Below are 18649 nucleotides of genomic sequence, written 5' to 3' on the forward strand. Positions count from 1 at the left end.
GGGAGTTGTGTTTAATGGGGTCAGAGTTGCAGTTTTATAAGACAGAAAATGCTGTGTGGATGGATGGGTGGTGATGAGTGTCCTTAATGCCACTGAGCTGCATGCTTAAAAATGATTAAAATGGTGAATTTTCGATTATGTACATTTTACCATAATTTAAAAAAAGAAAAAAAGCAGCACTGCTGTTAAAAGAATAAGACAAAAACTGCTACAACAGGATACAGGATTGAGAGAGTTTTGTTCATTGAACAGAAAGCCAAGACATTTAAGCATGTTAATACACTGAGAAGAGTGAGTTAGTCAAAAGGAAGACAAAGGGAATAGTTTTTGATGTGGAGACCCCCGGAGACTCAGCCCTGGGCCAGAGGACTTGGTGAGGCAGGAGGGCGAGAGATGAGGAAGGGGTAGAGGAAGTGTGTTTGTTGGGGAGCAATATAGGGCGGGCAAGAAAAAAAATTTTTTTAAGGTTTATTTATTTATCTGAGAGAGAGAGAAAAAGAGCACACAAACATATGTGCATGGGGGGGAGGAGGGGCAGAAGGGGAGGGAAAGAGAGAATCTCAAGCAGACTTCTCACTGAGCGAGGAGCTGGGGCTCGATCCCACATTATGACCTGAGCCAAAACAGAGTCGGATGCTTAACCAACTGAGCCACCCAGGGGCCTCAAGAAAAACATTTCTGAAGCGTCTATCTGATCACCTCTATTTTTCCTTGAAGGAGGAGTCCAGGGAGGGAGCAGGGGCTCAGGGAGAATGAAGTTCTGGAGAAGTCCCAGGGAGTACTGAGGACGTGTGGAGGGACTGTGTGGAGGGACTGAGGCGACAATGGCAGGTGAACTGGAATGCTGAATCTGCAGTGGTCATGGTGGCCTGGGGCTCAGGTGCGACTCGTGGCAGGCTGGCGACACTGTGAATGGCGCACACGTTCTTCCAGGAACACCAGGGCACCTGAACTGAGAGTGCTGGGCGGCTCGTGGCTGAAGTGACAGCCTTCTGGGAAGCAAGAGAGGATGGGGCACAGACACGGGGCACGGAGGGACTAAGGACAGACTGGCCAACAAGGGCAAGAGCAAACAGAGCTGGAGGCAAGGTTTAGAAAAGCAGAATATTAGGAGACTGAAGTCAGCAGTGAAACACAGAAGTTTAAGGTTCCTGACATGGGAGAGTTCCGGGTCCCCACCTGGCGAGGCTCAGCCAGGGTGTGGGTGGCTAAAAAGAGAAATCCAATTAGGAAGGACCTGGGTCCTTTCCACAGGGGATGCTTCTACGTGTTGCTCTTCCCAGAAAACACAGATAATTAAGATTATTTTTTATGACTCTTTTCCTCTGGATTCAACTTCCTCTTTACTGCATTCCTTTTTTCCCCTTGAGGAAATCCCTCATGATCTAGGTACTATCCCATTTTACATCCTTATCCACCTACTTGTGTTCTTATATGCCATCTAAACTCAGTATGAACCTTGTTCTGTACTAAATCACAGGTTGGTAATCTGTGGGTGACATAAAAAGCCCATTAAGAACCATGAAAATAGGCAGTGACTCATTTCCCAGGGTCAACATCACATATTCAAAATACTAGTAAAAACGAATCACTACCATCTATTCAAGTGTTTCAAAGGCTAAGCATGGATTATTTTATATTACCTTGCTTACATGATCCTGAGCAGATCCTGATTCCCTCCCCAACAAACAGATCCTAAATAATAAAAGAACCCAGGAGGAAGTTAAAAAGGAACCTGTACCTTTTTATGTAGCCCAGCTACCCACAACATATTTATTTCACTTGTGTTAGAAGTGGGGGGAGTCTGTCTTGCACACCATCTTCTCGCTCCAAGGATGGAAAGGACAGACTAAGGCAGCTGTATTTTCGGCCTCTCGAGGTCTGTGCAGTTGCCACATGGTCTCAAACAATGTCTCATCAACACACGCCAACACTAGCTTTCTCCAGTGCGACATGACATAGAACCAAATTACCAACATCTTCCAAACGAGACTGCCTCCTTTTTTGTGTTCGCTGAAAACTGTAGAAAATTTTTGGCATTATATCTTACTGAACCATGCTGAAATCAGCTAAATGTATCACGTGTATCCGAGCACACTGGACTCTGTCACTTTCACAACATGGCATCCAAACGCCAGAACATGTGGCCAGTGATATGTCACTGTGAGAGCGGCACACGGAGATTCTGCTTGCAGTCCCACCTGTATGTCCTCTGAATGTTGTGACCAGGGTGCAGCTGTCTTGCTCCAGTTTGAGGATGGTTACTTGGCCTGACTGGTCACCAATAAACACATGCCGGGTTTCAACATCAAATCTATCATGTAAACATTAAGGATGTTTCTCAAAATTGAGTAGAGGGATTTACATACATAAATCAAGCAATAAATAAATAAATAAATAAAACCAAGAAACGTGCAAATCCCATATGAAGAAAGCTTGGACATAACGCTAAAAGATACAAAAGGAGACACAACAAAATAAAAGATGCAATATTATGGGACAATAAGACTTCACATGATAATGATGTCATTCTTTATAACATGAATTTACAAAGTTAATATAATCCTTATAAAAATATCAACATATGTTTTTTCCCAGAGCTGGGGAAGTTTAAGTTCATATAAAAAATAAATAAACAAGAAGAGCCAGGAATATTCTGAAAAAAGAGCAATGTGGTATGTGATAGGGGAGGTTAGCCCTACCAGATATTAGAACATGTTACAAAATCTCTGTAATTAGAAGTGCGGTATTGGTGCATAAACAGACAAACAGACCCATGGAACAAAATGGCAAGTCTAGAAGCAGACCCCAAAGCATACAGAAATGTAGTATGTGTCTGATGAGGGTGGCTCTTCAAATGAGAAAGGAAGAGATGGGTTTAAAAAAAAAAAAAAAGATGTTGGCATAAACTGCATAGTCATTTGGAAAAACAAAACAGGACCTGTATTTCACATTCTATCTCAGGATAAATTGCAAATGGCTTGAGGATCTAAATGTAAAAAATTACAAATGTAAGTTCTAGATGGGAGAGTTCCTTTATAATCTTGGAGTGGGAAAGGCTACTACTCAAAAACATAAACAACAACAAATACCATCAGCAAAGCCAAAAGATAAAATGGAAAAAATATTTGTAACTTATGTAACAAAAGGCCCAAATCCCTAACATAAAAAGAACAATCAAGAAGAAAGCAACCACAAACCTAATAGAAACATGGGCAAAATATATGAAGACATAGTTCAAGAAGAAATGAAGATGAAAATGAAAATGGTGTGTGAAAATGAAAATGTGTGAAATGGGCCTCAATGCTAGCTTTCAAAAGGCTGCTTACAAGGCTGGCCTGGTGTCTCGTACCTTGTATTTCCGGAGGGTCCCACCTTTAGCAGGCAAGAGTGGCCTTAACTGTACACAGAATATGGTTTATGCCAAATACCTGCTTTCCTACTTAGTCTGGAATTTCGATACATGTCAGAGACAGGCTGCCTACGTGACCAGTGTCCAGTACAAACCTAAGACACTGAGTCTTTAGTGAGCTTCCCAGGTTGATAATACTTAGCAACCCTACTTCTAGAGATCTATCCCAGAGATACACTGGCCAAAGTACAAAATGCATGCCTGAGGCTATTTGCTCCATGCTATTTTAAATAGCTAAAGTGTGAAGACAACAAAAAAATTCCATCAAAAGGGCACCTACTGAATTAACTATGATATACCTGTGCAATATTAGGGGAAAAAAGAGCTCCATATCATAAGCAAACTGACATGGAGGAATTTCCAGGGTACATTATAAAGTGGGGAAACCAAGCCAAGGTATATAAGCTACACTATCTTTGCATAAGAAAGAGAGGGCAACAGAAGTGTGTGTGTGTGTGTGTGTGTGTGTGTGTGTGTGTGTGTGTGTGTGTACCCCTGTGGGTGCTTATTTTACAAAAGGAAGCTCTGGAAGGATAAGTTAAGATCTCACACAAGTGGATGCCTACGGAGGAGGGAGAAACAAGCTGAAGGGACAGGGCTGATGGTGAGACTTCTCTTGTCATAGTTTCCATTCTGGAGTCATGTCATTATTTTACATATTAAAAATATGTATAAAAATAAAAGAAAAAATCCCCCAAATTGACAACAAAGTACAATCGGTGAACCATAACTATGGTGATCACCATAGTTATAAGCATAGTTAACCATATAACCATAGTTAACAGAATTATTCAAGTGCCTCTAACACAGGGCGTTTCAACTGTACATCCTTGGGCGAATATATTCTAAGGACAAAGAGAACTGCAAGGAAAGCTAAAATCTCATTCCATAGTCTTGGTGCTATAATACTGCTATTATTATTTTGAAACACCTTAAATGTACCATAGGATAAAGCAAATATGTTAATGTTTTAGGGAAGCCATAATTTTCAGCCCAAGGTGAAAGAATCAAGTACAAAAATGAAGTAAAAACCCTAAAATGTTAAATGTGAATTTATTATATGAATTGATGATTTATTTTCTTTTCAGAAATATACACACACATATTTCCTAGCTATCTCTGAATACTACTCCTCACTAAAAGAAACGGCTAATTCAGGACTGGTACAGGAAGGTACAAGATGAGGTTAAGATGTGTTGTGCCAAAAAGCAGGGAAGCTCCCTTCAAAGGCAAGTGGGGTTGTATCAAAAGACACCGGAGCCAATATGATGGGGCTCTTATTGGCCAACGACGGGACAATACTTGCATCCAAAAAAGGCGAATTATTGAAATCTACCAGATATATTATTTTTAAAAAACCTTAAGAGTTTATAATAATGCTCAAAAAGAAAAAAAAAGATGCCTATTGGAGGTAACCAGGGCACTGAATCTCTACTCTGAAAATGAGCAATTAAAGAGAAATAACTAAGAACTTATGTTGCTTTTCCCATACTAATTGTATCTCAGGGTAACCAAATAGCCCTAGGTAATGAGGGTAAATTCTACTCTATAGAAGAATTCCAACTAACACATGTGGAAAAAATGCTACGATTACAAAATCGCCATTTTGCGACCCTAACAAAATAACTGGTTCAGGCTAGACCACCAAAGGCAGGCTGATGTTATAAATTTTTAGGAGTAATAATAGCATTGTGGTTACTGAAAAATTCTGTATTTTTTAGTGATGCACAATTAAGTATGTAAGGATGAGATGACGTAAGGTCTAAAATTAGTTTCTGAATACTGCAGCAAGGAGAGAGAGAAAGCAAAAAAGATCAAAGAATCAACGCTGGATCTGATGAGTATGTGAGTGTCCATTATAATCTCTTCTCCCAGTTGGGGCATGTTTTGAAAATTTTCATAATAAAGCATTTTTTTTAAAAGTGAAGGAGAACAAGGCACCACAAATTCTTCCAGTCTCAAGAACAAGGGAGATATATGTAAAACAATATTAAGATTGATATGGAATAAGATCACCTTACATTTACGTAGATTAATTTTAAGGACACTGATGAAAAAACAAATGCACTCTGACACCCAACAGTCTTTATGATGGCAAGTAAATAGTAGTATTCTCTTAAAAAAACATAAATGCAACAAAAGCTATTTGAAAGAGAGCTGAAATAAAATTATAGTACAACCTCAAAGCCAGAGTGATTGGCATTAAGCATGATATGAGGAAATATAAAAATCAAGATAATCTTACAGCTTTCCAGTACCCTTGCCCTGAATATGAACAGATCTAAGAGACTTCTTGGTGAAAAGACCTTGTACTATATAGGGTGACATCTTGGAACTATCTCCAGCATGAATAAAATCTTAAAATGAAGAGTATCTAAATTATTTCTGAGGAAGCATGAAAAAGGTGATCGAAACATGGTCAAATGACAAGACTGAAAGGTGAAGCTAAATTATTCACAAATTTAAATACTAGTAAGTGAAGCGGGGAAGGAAAACAGTTCTATTTCCTAACATCAACCTGCCATGTGACCTTTGGGAAATACCTCCACTCTACTGTATTTAGTTGCTCAAAGGGCTAGCCAAAAGATTGTAATACCCACATTCTAATCCTGGTTCTGCCAGGCATTAGTCATGTGATCTTGAGAAAGTCCCTTAACCTTTCTAAGCCTTGGTTTCTACACTGTGAAAATTGAGGATTTGGTCTTTGGTTTTTATTCTAATTATTGTTAAATTGCTTATTGTTGTTAGTGTTATAGCTCTTAATACTTGAAGCTTCAGATCTTTAGCCAAAGCAACCAAAGATTTTGAGGTTATTCAGAAATTGGTAATTCAATTTTTGAAAGGTCAGTGTCTTTGTCTTCATTTCTCTACTTGAATTTTTGTTATTTTCACTGCATGTGTACTTCTCCCCTATGAGGTCAGAAGGAAGAGAAAAAAGGCTGAATTCAACCTGACTTCTATCACTTGCTGACGTGGATGAATGAGTGTGAGGTGGAGATGGGAAAAGGTGGTTCATCTGTGGAAGTTTCTTATGTACGCCACCACTATCCACTAGGAAGAGAAATTGGGGGTACTGATATTCTAAACATTTTATATATATGGTTTCAGCAGATCTTCTTCCTTAAGAAAAGAAACCTGTAAGTATGGTAGGTGGCAGAAAGAAGAGGAAAGAAGTGGGGTGGAGGGTTCCCATGAAGAAATGTGTTTAAAAATTGGATTTTAACGTGAGTCCCAACATTGTATGGGTATGTTAACACTGTTAACAATCTGTGCACCGGGCAGCTCCCAGAAAAAACCCTCCAGCCTTGGGAAAGTCGCATGTTTCCTGCATGTTTCCCTCTGGCAAAAGCGATCCAGTTATTCCATCAGTGTGGAGCACTGGAAAAATATCAGAGATAGAAGGATATAAGGCCAATCTTAAATCAGGAGCCAAGGGCAGGCACTGTGAGAGGCAGAGCTGTAGAGGTGAGGGAATCTTCTGGAAGAGCCTTCCTGTAGTACTGCAGTTCCCCTCCCCCTTAACAGCAAGGTTGGACTAGATGGTCATTTACACTGGGAAATGAACCCAGAGCCTTTCACACACACACACACACACACACACACACACACACACACACACACACACACACAGAGACTTCTGATATCTGATCACATGATTTTTTTCTGCTTGGTAAACCACATGGTGTGTGGCCAAAGGAAATGGTTGAAAAATGAAGGTGACTTTAGGAGATGCCTGAAGAGAAGGGTCAGAGACCACCACAGTCAGGAGACTTTCGGTTCTGGGCATTTTGTTCTGTTTCTCATTTTCAGAGAGTTTAAAAAGTAAACTTCTTAAAGGCAAGATCTGCCTTTTTTCTATATTCCTTGGCTTGGCTGAAGTCCTACAGAAGCCAGCATATTACGAACAAATTCTATTGATGCCATTAGTTCTGGTCTCAAAAGGGTAACAACACAGTATGATGGGAGAAAACAGCAGTCCAAGGCAGAAGACCCAGGTTCTGGTGCTCTTCTGACATACCAGCTGGGTGGCTACAGGTAAGACATGCGACCCTTTCTGGGCTTCAGCTGGCTCATCTGTAAAACGAAGAGTTGACCCGGATGATGGCTAAGGGTCTTTCCAATTCTAATACTGTAAGAAATCAGTCATCTATTGACAAGAGAGTTCATGTATTTCAGGCATTAGGCTTGTCTCAACTGGCTTTTAGAAAGTAAACTTTGGAGTTTCTTTTCTTAACAGGTGGTACCACGTTCTCAAAGATAAGTTGATCCTGCTTGCCATTCCTTATCACCCTTGTTTCTGGCCTGCTTGGTAACTTGCCATTTTTACAACCTTCCATGATGGCCATTCTTAGTTTCTTCATCTTGCTCTTCCAAGTGAGGAAAACAAGACAGAGAAATAGGAGCGACATTAGCTAACAAACACACACACACATAAAGCTACTGCTGCACGTCTGCAAGGAGACAGCAAAGTACTTTGTCAGATTGTTGAGAATCACTGAATAGGCATTTTATAAATATAAGATGAACATCTGAAAGCAAGCCTTACTATTTCTTCCCACTTTTGCTGACAAGTGATCTGTTCCCATGTAGTCCCTCATTCATTGGAAGGTGGAGAGTGATTCTCTGCTTTTTAAACCGAGAAGCTCAGGGCCCGTTATTCCTTACATGGTGGCATCACCCACACAGGCTTCACATCTGTCAAGCCTGTGCTTGCTACAGCCCAGTGGGCCGGACAGGAGGACTACCCAGCATTCGGGGGTATTCACACTGGCCATATGGGTCCTGGAGACTTGGAAGATGAGAATTAGTATCACTCTACATATCCTGGAAGGGTCTTGCACCTGGAACAAAGTTTGTACCACTACCGTGTAGATACCAGCTAACCTACTAGTGGTCCTGGCACAGTAGCTTCTCCATAAATATTTAAAAAATAAATAGGAATCTGGTGGTTCTTCACAACCTCAATATCTGTGTGTAAATTACTTCCGCAGGTACAAAAATAAAAGGCTGTCTTTCATTGATGGTTTTATTATCTCCATGTTCCCAAGTTCTTTCTGACCACTGAGGCTCATAAATCTGGGCTGTGTCCTGTCTGGATGTCAGACTTGTGTCAGAGTCACCCCACAACCTGCTCAGCAGGATCTGTTATTTGGGGGGAAATCACCTCACTTTAATCCACCTCCGTGAGGACCCTCCATCATTTGTGTATCGGTCAAGTCAATGAGAATCTTAATCAGCAGGGCAACTCAGCAAATAAAACAAAAAACTTTCAAGTTGCACATACCCAAACTTTTCATGAAAGAAAGGAGTCAACAGCTAAGTTCCCACCAAGGGATTTTTGTCCAGCAAAGGATACTGCAGGCCCGAGGCCACGGCACTGGTACGGTAACCTCCCAGGCGTTGCCCACTCTCCGAGCAGTGCCAGGCAAACTGCTTGTCCTGCCCCGTGCTCAGCACCCACTCCAGCTCCAGGACAAACAGGATCATCGTCACTCTGCTCTGATGTGCTAAAAGCCAAGAGACAAGAAAATAACCCATAAAGCATCATAAAGGAGATTGATAAAGCATGGTCCACAGAGATGCGTCATTCTCTTCTCCCCAACCCAGAGGAAGCTGCATAGTATGGACAGCCATTACACACACAGTCTAGAACAGTGGTTCTCACCAGGGGAAGAGGGGCGCGCCTGAGCTGTTTTTTAAAAAAATGAGACAATTTTTTAAAAACTATCCATTTCCTCCCACCTGTCCACTATTTCCTCCTACCTCCCACTATCCATTTCTTTCCCGCCTGTACCAAATCCAAGTTTACCACCACCCAGAGTCCCCATTACCAAAGGGCCTGGGCCACCTCTCTCAGACATGATAGAGCTGCTGGACTGGAGAATGTCAGACTCAATGTGACCACAGAACAATAGAACGCATGATGATCTTATAATAAGTTTATGCAAGCTTAAAAAAAGTAAAGAGCATAATTGTTCTCCTTTTGGTGAAGTATGGCTTATTAAACCCACAACAAAGTTCTAGATGAATTTTTTCTAAGAAATCAAATGCTAGAAAGGAGGGCAGAATTATTCCCAAGTGCCATGTAAAGAAGAATGAAATAACCCTTATGTCAAAGTATACATACATGTGATAAGGAGGGCAAATCTCCCAGGGTTGCTCATACACAGAGGCAACACCATCCACAGAATTACCGCATCACACAATTTTATAGCTAGAAGAAATTGTTCATGTCATCTACTCCATATCCCTATTTTACATGTGGGTAAATTCGGGCACAATGAAATCGAGTAGTTTGGCCAAGGTCTCATGGCTTCTCAATTACCGAATAAAATCCATAAAAATCTGCTTTCTTCTTACACAGTTCCAGAGGGTGAGGCAGAGGGGGTCCACGGCCACTGAAGAGAGTTGACTGGAATAGACAAAGATCGATACCCTGGAACCCGGACCTCACTGGCCCTGTGCCCAGGAGCTGGCAGTTTGGTGGGCAAAAGCAGACTCGTCACGAGAGTGATGACGTGATAGAGAAAACATCAGTTTCTCATTTTGATCATGAAAATAAAGTTAGTATGGACTAGATGGATCAATGCAGCTCTACTGACAATAACAATATTGCCTGCCAATTTCTGAGTGTCTAACAAGTGCCAAGTACTTAAATACATTCTTTCAGTTAGTCATTGTAATGACCCTGCAAAAGTGGGTGGTTTCTTCATCTTACAGACACAACCTGGCCTTGGCAGGATGGCCCTTTTACATTGGCTACCAAACCAATGAGTACCACAGGACAGCCATCCCACCAAATGCCTGATATTTTAAAATCTGATATTTGAAGCATAGAGAATCTATAGGGCCACAGAAGGGCTACAGAAGCAATAATACTATGACTTCTCTACAGTAAACACCTGCCTGTCAGAGTATCAGCCACCATTCAAGATCAAAATGTTGTCTTTAACTTAAAAGATATGACTTCTTGGGAGAAACTCCTGAGGATCTTGTCATCGAAATGTCCAATTCAAGCTCCACCAATGATGGAATAAAAATGAACTTCTCTAATGGCTCAAGTTTCTCAAATCTATTTCAGCAAGAAAGTAGCCCCCAGCACTTTGTCCCTTTCTCCCATCACTCTCTTAAGTCCAAGGGGAAGACAGCAGTCCAGAAGACAAGGGGGGTTAAGCCCTCTGAGCTGCCATCATGTGAGGGGAGGAGACAGAGGCTCACAAAGGTTGAGTGACTTGCTCAAATCTGCACAATCAATGAGTGACGAAACGAGAACTAAGACCCTAGGCTCTCTGCCAAAGTTGATTCTCTTTCTGTGTCAGGCTGCCTAGGCCTACTGAAAAAAACAAAGAAACAAGCCCCAAAACTCAGAGCACATACTCTTTTCTAATGTGACAGAATTCTTTCATTCAAAAAGAAACCCTTTAAAGGTATCACTAAGCTTCAGAAATGTGGGCTTGAAGTCTGGCCATACTTCTTGAATAGGAAGGCTGAGAGAAGACATCCTTGTCTTGTTCATGATCATAGAGGGAAAGCATCTCCTTTCTCACAATTAAGTACAATGTTAGCTGTAGGTTTTTGTAGATGTTTCTTTATGGAGTGAGGAAGTTCGCCTCTATTTGTAGTTGGCTAAGTGTTTTTATCACGAATGGGTGTCAGAGTTTATCATATGCTTTTTCTGCACTAATTGATATGATCATATCATTTTACTTCTTTAGCCTTTTGATGTGATGGATTACACTGATTTTCAAATGTTAAACCAGCTTTGCATATCTGGAATTTTGGAATCTGGAATAAATCTTCTTGGTCATGGGTATATAACTCCTTCCATATATTGTTGGATTTGCTAGAATTTTTTTTTTTTTTAAGGATTTTAACATCTAAGTTCATGAGAATTACTGGTCTGTAGTTTTCCTTTCTTATAGTGTCTTTGGTTTTGGTATCACTGATTGGTTTTTAAAAAAATGTTTATTGAGATAAAAAATCACCATTTAAACCATTTTAGAGTGTATAATTCAGTGGTTTTTAGTATATTCACAATGTTGTACAATCATCATGGAAAAATGTACTATTTACAGAACATTTCCATCACCCCAAAACAAACCCACACCCCCAACTCCTCTTCCCTTATCCCTGGGCAACCACTAACTACTTTCTGTTTCAATGGATTCCCTTATTCTTTTTTTTTTTTTAAGACTATTTATTTATTTATTTGAGAGAGAGAGAGAGAGAGAGAGAGCATGTGCGAGCACAAGTGGAGGGAGGGGCAGAGGGAGAGGAACAAGCAGATTCCCCGCTGAGTGGGGAGCCCGACGTGGGGCCTGACCCCAGGACCCAGAGATCATGACCTGACTTAAAATCAGATGCTAAAACAACTGAGCCACTCAGGTGCCCCTCCTCCCCTATTCCTGACATTTCATATAAATGTATTCATATGGTCCTTTGAGTCTAGTTTCTTTCACTTAGCGTGTTTTCAAGGGTCATCCATGTTGTAGCATGTATCAATATTTCATTCCTTTTTTGTGGCCAAAAAATAATTCATTTTTTTGTTACACCACGTTTTGTTTAACCATGCATCCATTCATGGACATTTAGGTTATTTCCACTTTTTGGCTATTGTGAATAATGTTGTTATGCACAATGGCATGCAAATATGTTTGAATCCCTCCTTCCATCTTTTTTGGGTATAAACCTGGAATAATCCTTGCTTGGTTGTGATGTACTATCCTTTGTATATGCTGCTGCATTTGATTTGCTAAAATACTGTTTAGATTTTTTTGCATCTGTTTTCATGGGGAAGGCTGGCCTATATGTTTCTTTTCTTGTACGGTCTTTGCCTAGTTTTAGTGTCAGGTAACGCTGACTTCAAAAATCAGTTGGAAAGTCTTTTTCTGAAAGAGTTTGTGCAGAGTTTGTATTGTTTCTTCCTTAAATATTTGATAAGATTCACCAGTAAAGCCATCTGGGCCTAGAGTTTTCTTTGTGGGAAGGTTTTAATTATAAAGTCAATTTCTTTAGTAGATACAGGGTTATTAGGGTTATCTATTTCTTCTTGAGTGAACTTTTGCAATTTTTACCTTTCAAAGATTTGTTCATTTCATTGAGGTTGTCAAATTTTATTGGCATAAAGTTGTTCATCATACTCCTTATTATCCTTAAATATCTCTACAATCTCTAATACTATCACTTCCCTTATTCCTGATATTGGTAACTTGCATCTTCTCTCTTTTCTTTCTGGTAAGTCTGGCTAGAGGTTTATCGCTTTTATTCATCTTCTCAAATCAAACAAAAACAACAGTTTTTGGTGTCACTGATATTTATTTTTTGTTTTCTATTTCATGAACTTCTGCTATGATCTCTCTTCTCTTCTGCTTGGCTTTGTTTCCATTTGTTCCTCTTTTTTTTTTTAAGATTTTATTTATTTATTTGAAAGAGAGAGCATGAATGGGGGAGGGGCAGAGGGAGACACAGACTCCCCACTGGGTGGGGAGCCCGAGAGGGGGTTCGATCCCAGGACCCCAGGATCACAACCTGAGCCGAAGGCAGACCCAACAAACCAAGCCACCTGGGTGCCCCTCTTTCTGGTTTCTTGATGTAGAAACTAAGGTCACTGATTTGAGACCTTTCTTCTCTTCTAACATAGGTGTTTAGTTAAGTACTGCTTTAGCAGCATACCATAAATTTTGATACGCTGTTTCCATTTTGATTTCTTCTTTGACCCATGGATTACTTAGATGGCCCGTGGTTATTTAGCTTCCTAATATTTGGGGATTTTCCAGAGATATTTGTTACTGATTCCTGCTTCAATACCATTTTGATCAGAGAACACACCTTGCATGACTTGAATTTTTCCAAATTTACTGAGACTCGTTTTATGGCCCAGAATGTGATCCACCTTGATAAATGTTCTTTGTAAAGTTGAAAAGAATGTGTCTTCTGCTTTAGTTGGATGGAATGTTCTACAGATGTCAATTAGAGCAAGTTGGCTGTGTACTGGTCAGGCCTTTTATATCTTATTGATTTTCTGCCTACTTATTGTCAATTATTGATATATTCGATCAATTATTAAGAGAGGAATACTAAAATTTCTGACTAAAATTGAGGATGTGTCTATTTCTCTTCCTGAGGTTTCATCAGGTTTTGCTTCACATATTTCAAAGCTATGTTTATTAAGAGCACAAACATTTAGGATCGTTATGCCCTCCTGATGGACTGACCCCTTAATCATTACGAAATAATCTCTGGTAATATAATCCTTTATCCCTGGTAATATTCTTTTCTCTGAAGTCTACTTTGACTACTATTAACATAGCCACTCCAGCCTTCTTTTGACTACTGTTTGCACAGTGTATCTTTTGCTATCCTTTTATTTGTAACTGCTTTATGTCTTTATATTTAAAGTACATTTCTTGTAGGTGGTTTACATTTGGGTCTCCTTTTTTTCATTCAATCTGATGGCCTCTGGCTTTTAATGAGCCTTAGGCCACATACACTTAATATGATTATTGATAACTGGTAGGTTTAAATCTATCACCTCGCTATTTGTTTTCTATTTTCCCATGTGTTCTTTTTCCTTTTCCTTCTTCTTTTTTTTTTTTGGCGGGGGGAGAAGGGTTCATTGAGAATGATTTTAATGATTCCATTTTATCTCCTTGGTTGGCTTGTTTGTTGTAACTTTTTGATTTGTTATTTTATGGTTGCTTTAGGGCTAGAAGTATACATCTTTAACTTATCATTATCTTCCTTCAAGTGATTCTGTTCCACTTCATGTGTAGCATAAGCATCTTACAATAGTATATTTCCATTTCTCCCCGGGTCTTGGCTTTTGTATTACTGATGCCAAACATTTTAATTTTACATGTTATGACCCTCGTGCTACTTTATTATTTTTAGTTAAATAGCAAATTGTCTTTTTATAAGATTTATATAATAAGAAAATATCTCATAGTAACCACGCCTGGTGCTCTTTATCCTTTTGCGTAGATCCCTCTTTTCCTTTGGCGTCATTTACTTCCTTCCTGAAGGACTTTCCTGAACATTTCCTTTAGTGCAGGTCTATGAATTCTCTCAGTTTTTTATGCCTGAAAAAATTTTTATTTCACCTCCATTTCTGATATCTATTACCATTTACTCATAGTGGATTGATTCCTTTTAACTTTTATAATTTTATTTTTATTATGAATTCATCTTAAGCAGGGCTTGTTTTTGCTGTGGGATATTTGTGTGACTTGTCTTGTTGAAGAGAGCTTTTGAATTTACTTCTAGCAGGAACCATGAGGCTACCACTGGCCCAGGACCGATTTTTTATGTTAAATTCTTAAGCTGGAGCTTGTAGCACTACATGAATGATTTAAATTTGTATTCCAAATCCAAAATTTTAGGTTGCAAGTTTCATTTATCTGGAAGATTCTTCCCTCTATCCAGATCTGAGATCAGGAATAAATTATGCTATGGTCTTCTGGGCCAATAAGTGGAGAGTTTTAGTCCTCTCCTTTTCATGGTGATATAGCCCTTTATGCATTTCATCTTTATATGTAAATATCAGTTGCAACTTCCCATCTCACTCAGGCCCTAGGTCTCATCTTCTGTCCCTAAGTCAATGTTCATACAAAAGCTTCTAGCTATTAGAAGTTCTATTTTTCTCCCCAAGATAGCTGCAATGTCAGGTAGTATGCATATCACTTTGAGTTTTAGTTCTCTCCTTGCTTCTGGTACGTGGGATTCTCCCTCTTGTTTCTCTCATAGGCTTATTAGCATTGCATTAAAAAAAAAATTAATCACAACTGGGATTTCAAAATGTCTTGATAAGCTGAGATGATGAACCAAATAAAATGAGATGATGAATAACCTGTAGTCCAGCATTTAGGCTAAAAACAAAACAAAACACCCCCCACACCAAAAAAGGCAACAGCTTCAAAAGTACAGTACCCAATAAAAACTTAAGTGAGAACCATTAAGGGGTTTGAGTTGACTGCTCCACATGAGCCCACAGTGTAAAGTGGCTGTCAAAAGTTCACCCTTCATGGAACAGTGACCAGAAGAGGAAGGAAATACCATTTTGTAGTTATCACATTACATATGTACATTGGTTATCTACTGTATAACAAATTACACCAAAACTTAATGGCTTAACACAGTAAACATCTATTATCTCAGAGTTTCTGTGGATGAGAAATCTTGGTGCAGCTTAACTTGGTGCCTCTGCTGAAAGGTGTCTCACAGGATGAAACCGAGGTCATGTGCTGGGGCTATGGTCTCATCTGTAAGACTGACAGACGGAAGACCTGCAGAATTCCATGTCTCTCATGTTGACTAGATACAGTTCCTCATAGGCTACTGAGCTACCGGAGGGCTTCAGTTCCTTACCAGCTACTGATGTGGCCTCCCTCAATTCCTCATCACATAGGCATCTCCATAAAGTAGCTCATAAGATGGCAGCTGGCTTCCATGAGAACCAGCAAGAGCAGGAGAGGGCAAGCAAGAAGGACTAGTCTCTTTGTAACCTAATCTTAGAAGTGACATCCATCATTTGACATATTTTAGGTCCAGTCTACACTCAAGGGGAGCTGACACTCAAAGGCATGAATAACAGGAGACAAGGATCATCAGGAGCCATCTTAGTGGCTGCCTAGCACAATGTGTCACATTTTTAAAAGGCTCCAGAGGTAGAACATGATATCCCAAGATCTGTGACCAAGACAACTAAAAAAAAATTTTTTGAGAACAAAAATTCAGGTCATGTAAAATATTTAGGCTAGAAAATAGAAGAGATAAAAGGGGCGAGGAAGAGACCAGGGTGGGAACTTCCATGGCTGTTTTAAAATCACTGAAAAGCTGTCATCTGTAAGAGAGATTGTACTTAGTTTCTGTGGCTCCAACAGGCTGAACAAAAACCAAAAGGGGAACATTCTAGTATTTATAACATAACATTTTATTGACCTGGTTATCTGTTTGTAACTTCTACGTAATTATAAACTGCTTATAGGCAGGTACTATAATGTCTTGTTTACTATTATAATCCTCAGTTACTGGAACTCAGTAGGTACTCAATGAATACTTGGTTAAGTGTTATGTGAAAACAATTAAAGAACAAATCCAGAGGGAAATGAATTTTGGCTCAAAATCTAGAAATAAAGAACTTAATACTTAGAATTTTACAAAAATCGGGATGGGTTGCTAAGTATGTCTCTGGAGGTATCAGGAGAGTCTGGATGATCACGCAGGATGGATGAAGTCAAGAAATGTGGATGAAATAACCTCTAAGTCTTAAAATATCCACCTCTAATGTTCTGATCCTATAACATCATTGGTCTAGATAAATAAATCATTACAGAAAATGGCTCCTGATCCATCTATGGTACACTGCCAATGTTGAAGACGCAAGAAAACCTTAATTCCTTTCCCTTAGACAACACGGACATTTTAGGCCTTTTAAGATATTTAACCAAAAATGAAATGAGCCCCATGTAAAGTAGCTCACTCCTAACACTGACCCCACTTCTCTGCATCTGCTGCACTGCTTTGAGGTTGTGTGGTGTGGCAGAGAGACAAAGGACAAAGGTCAGAGGTTCTGGGGTCACAACGACCCAGTCTGGTTCTGCACTTTACAGGACCTCAGGCAAGTCACCCAACCTCATTAGGCCTGTTTCTTACTTCAAAGACTCGGATAGTATTCACCTGAAAGGATCGCTCTGTTTTGCTCCCACTACTGAAAAGTGAAACCTTCAAGAAACATCTCAAAATCTAGGTAAAAACACTGCTGTCTCACTCCTACCTTGATAGTTTTTCACAGGAGTCATCTTGTTATAATCTTCTGATAAAATAAACTCCTGCAAAAGAGAAGAAAAATATCAAGCAAAAAGAAAGTCTTTAAGTGAATAATTAGGTTTCAATAAAACCAGACTGCATAAAGAAACATCACGACAGAATTACATCCAACATTAGTATTTTGCCAATCAACTCAGCATTTTTGTACATCTTTAAAAGTAACAATCATATGCAATTATAATTTTTATATTGTAACACTGAGGTTGGTTTTTTGTTTGAGTATGTGTGAGAAGAAAACTGGATCGAGCTCAGTGTCCTGACACTGTCTTGTCAATTTTGAAGATAACCCTCATTTAACTTGCTACAGCTAAAAATTTGGCCAGTGAGCAAACGGATGGCAATCCTCTATTAGAGAAGCAAATTAGGTATTTTAAAAGATTGTTTCTAATATCAGTAACTTATTTCTCCTTACAATAAGCTTCTCAAGGGTGCATCTTACTCATCCCTAAATCCCTATGGTACATGGCACAGTGTCTTGGATAGTAAGTAATCAGTAAGTATTGACCAAACAGAAATGTGAAGGGCATCTCCCAATCTCATGAGATTAATCTGAATGTCAAATTTACTCAAAAATAGTTTCTATATAATGCATTGTATATACTCTTTGTGAGGACACAGAAAACATGAGTGGGTGAGTTTGTGTGTGAGTGTGTGTGCATTCTTCACCTAAGCATCTACATATACAATGACCTATATGTAGAAGCCAGTCAAGTGTTTATAAGCCCCAGCCAGGTTTTGAGTCCTTTAGCTTCTTTCAAATGCAAAATATCCATATACTCTTAAATAGTAAGTTGTCAAACAAGGAAAGCTGCAAAAGATAACAAATTGATGCCTTCATCTGAGCTTAGAAACAGAACAATGAGTCTTTTCAAAACATTTGGAGGCTTCCAGAATTTTTCCTTGAGGACTTAAAGAAAGGTGTGTGGGCGGACAGATGTGTAAACTCCTTAATTGCTATCTGGGTATTTACTGAGCTGATACAGTGTAAATTTTAGAAGAAAATGCTTATTTTATTGTTTTTGTGATAGATACCACAAAGGTAAGTATGAGGTGATGTGACAGAATATAGGAGGTAACAAAGTTCCTCTGGGTGTTCACTTTCCTACCCTGTCCCTCCTTAAGAAGCTTATCTACAAAATGGATTTTCTTCCCCATGATTTTCTCAGTAAAAACATTACTCAACTTGTCACTTTTTAAATTCCTATCAGTATTCCTTCAAGAAGTAGCACTACGCTCACTTCTCATTTCTTTTTTAAAGATTTTATTTATTTATTTGACAGACAGAGACACAGCAAGAGAGGGAATACAAGCAGGGGGAGTGGGAGAGGGAGAAGCAGGCTCCCCACCGAGCAGGGAGCCCGATGCGGGGCTTGATCCCAGGATGCTGGGATCATGACCTGAGCCGAAGGCAGA

General features: G+C 39.4%; 1 protein-coding gene across 4 annotated transcripts in view; it reads right to left on the reverse strand.

The window, feature by feature from the left end:
• Positions 1-18649, reverse strand: part of WDFY2 (WD repeat and FYVE domain containing 2) — a 165214-nt gene that overhangs the window by 31282 nt on the left and 115283 nt on the right. For 3 of the 4 annotated variants that reach the window (XR_015767895.1, XM_028104026.2, XM_028104021.2), the window contains exons 4-6: positions 17184-17238; positions 8769-8919; positions 2202-2314 (exon numbers count right to left, since the gene is read on the reverse strand). Coding sequence is in view for 3 of the 4 variants with exons in the window: in XM_028104026.2 (XP_027959827.1) it covers positions 2202-2314; positions 8769-8919; positions 17184-17238 (319 nt within the window). In the remaining variant the exon portion in view is untranslated. The remainder of the gene's footprint in view (positions 1-2201; positions 2315-8768; positions 8920-17183; positions 17239-18649) is intronic. The other variant, XM_088021810.1, reaches the window with a different exon arrangement.

This window comes from Eumetopias jubatus, unplaced genomic scaffold (assembly GCF_037043125.1).
Source record: "Eumetopias jubatus isolate StellerSeaLion01/CBP00866 unplaced genomic scaffold, mEumJub1_p1.0 scaffold_3, whole genome shotgun sequence".
NCBI classification, from domain to species: Eukaryota; Metazoa; Chordata; class Mammalia; order Carnivora; family Otariidae; genus Eumetopias; species Eumetopias jubatus.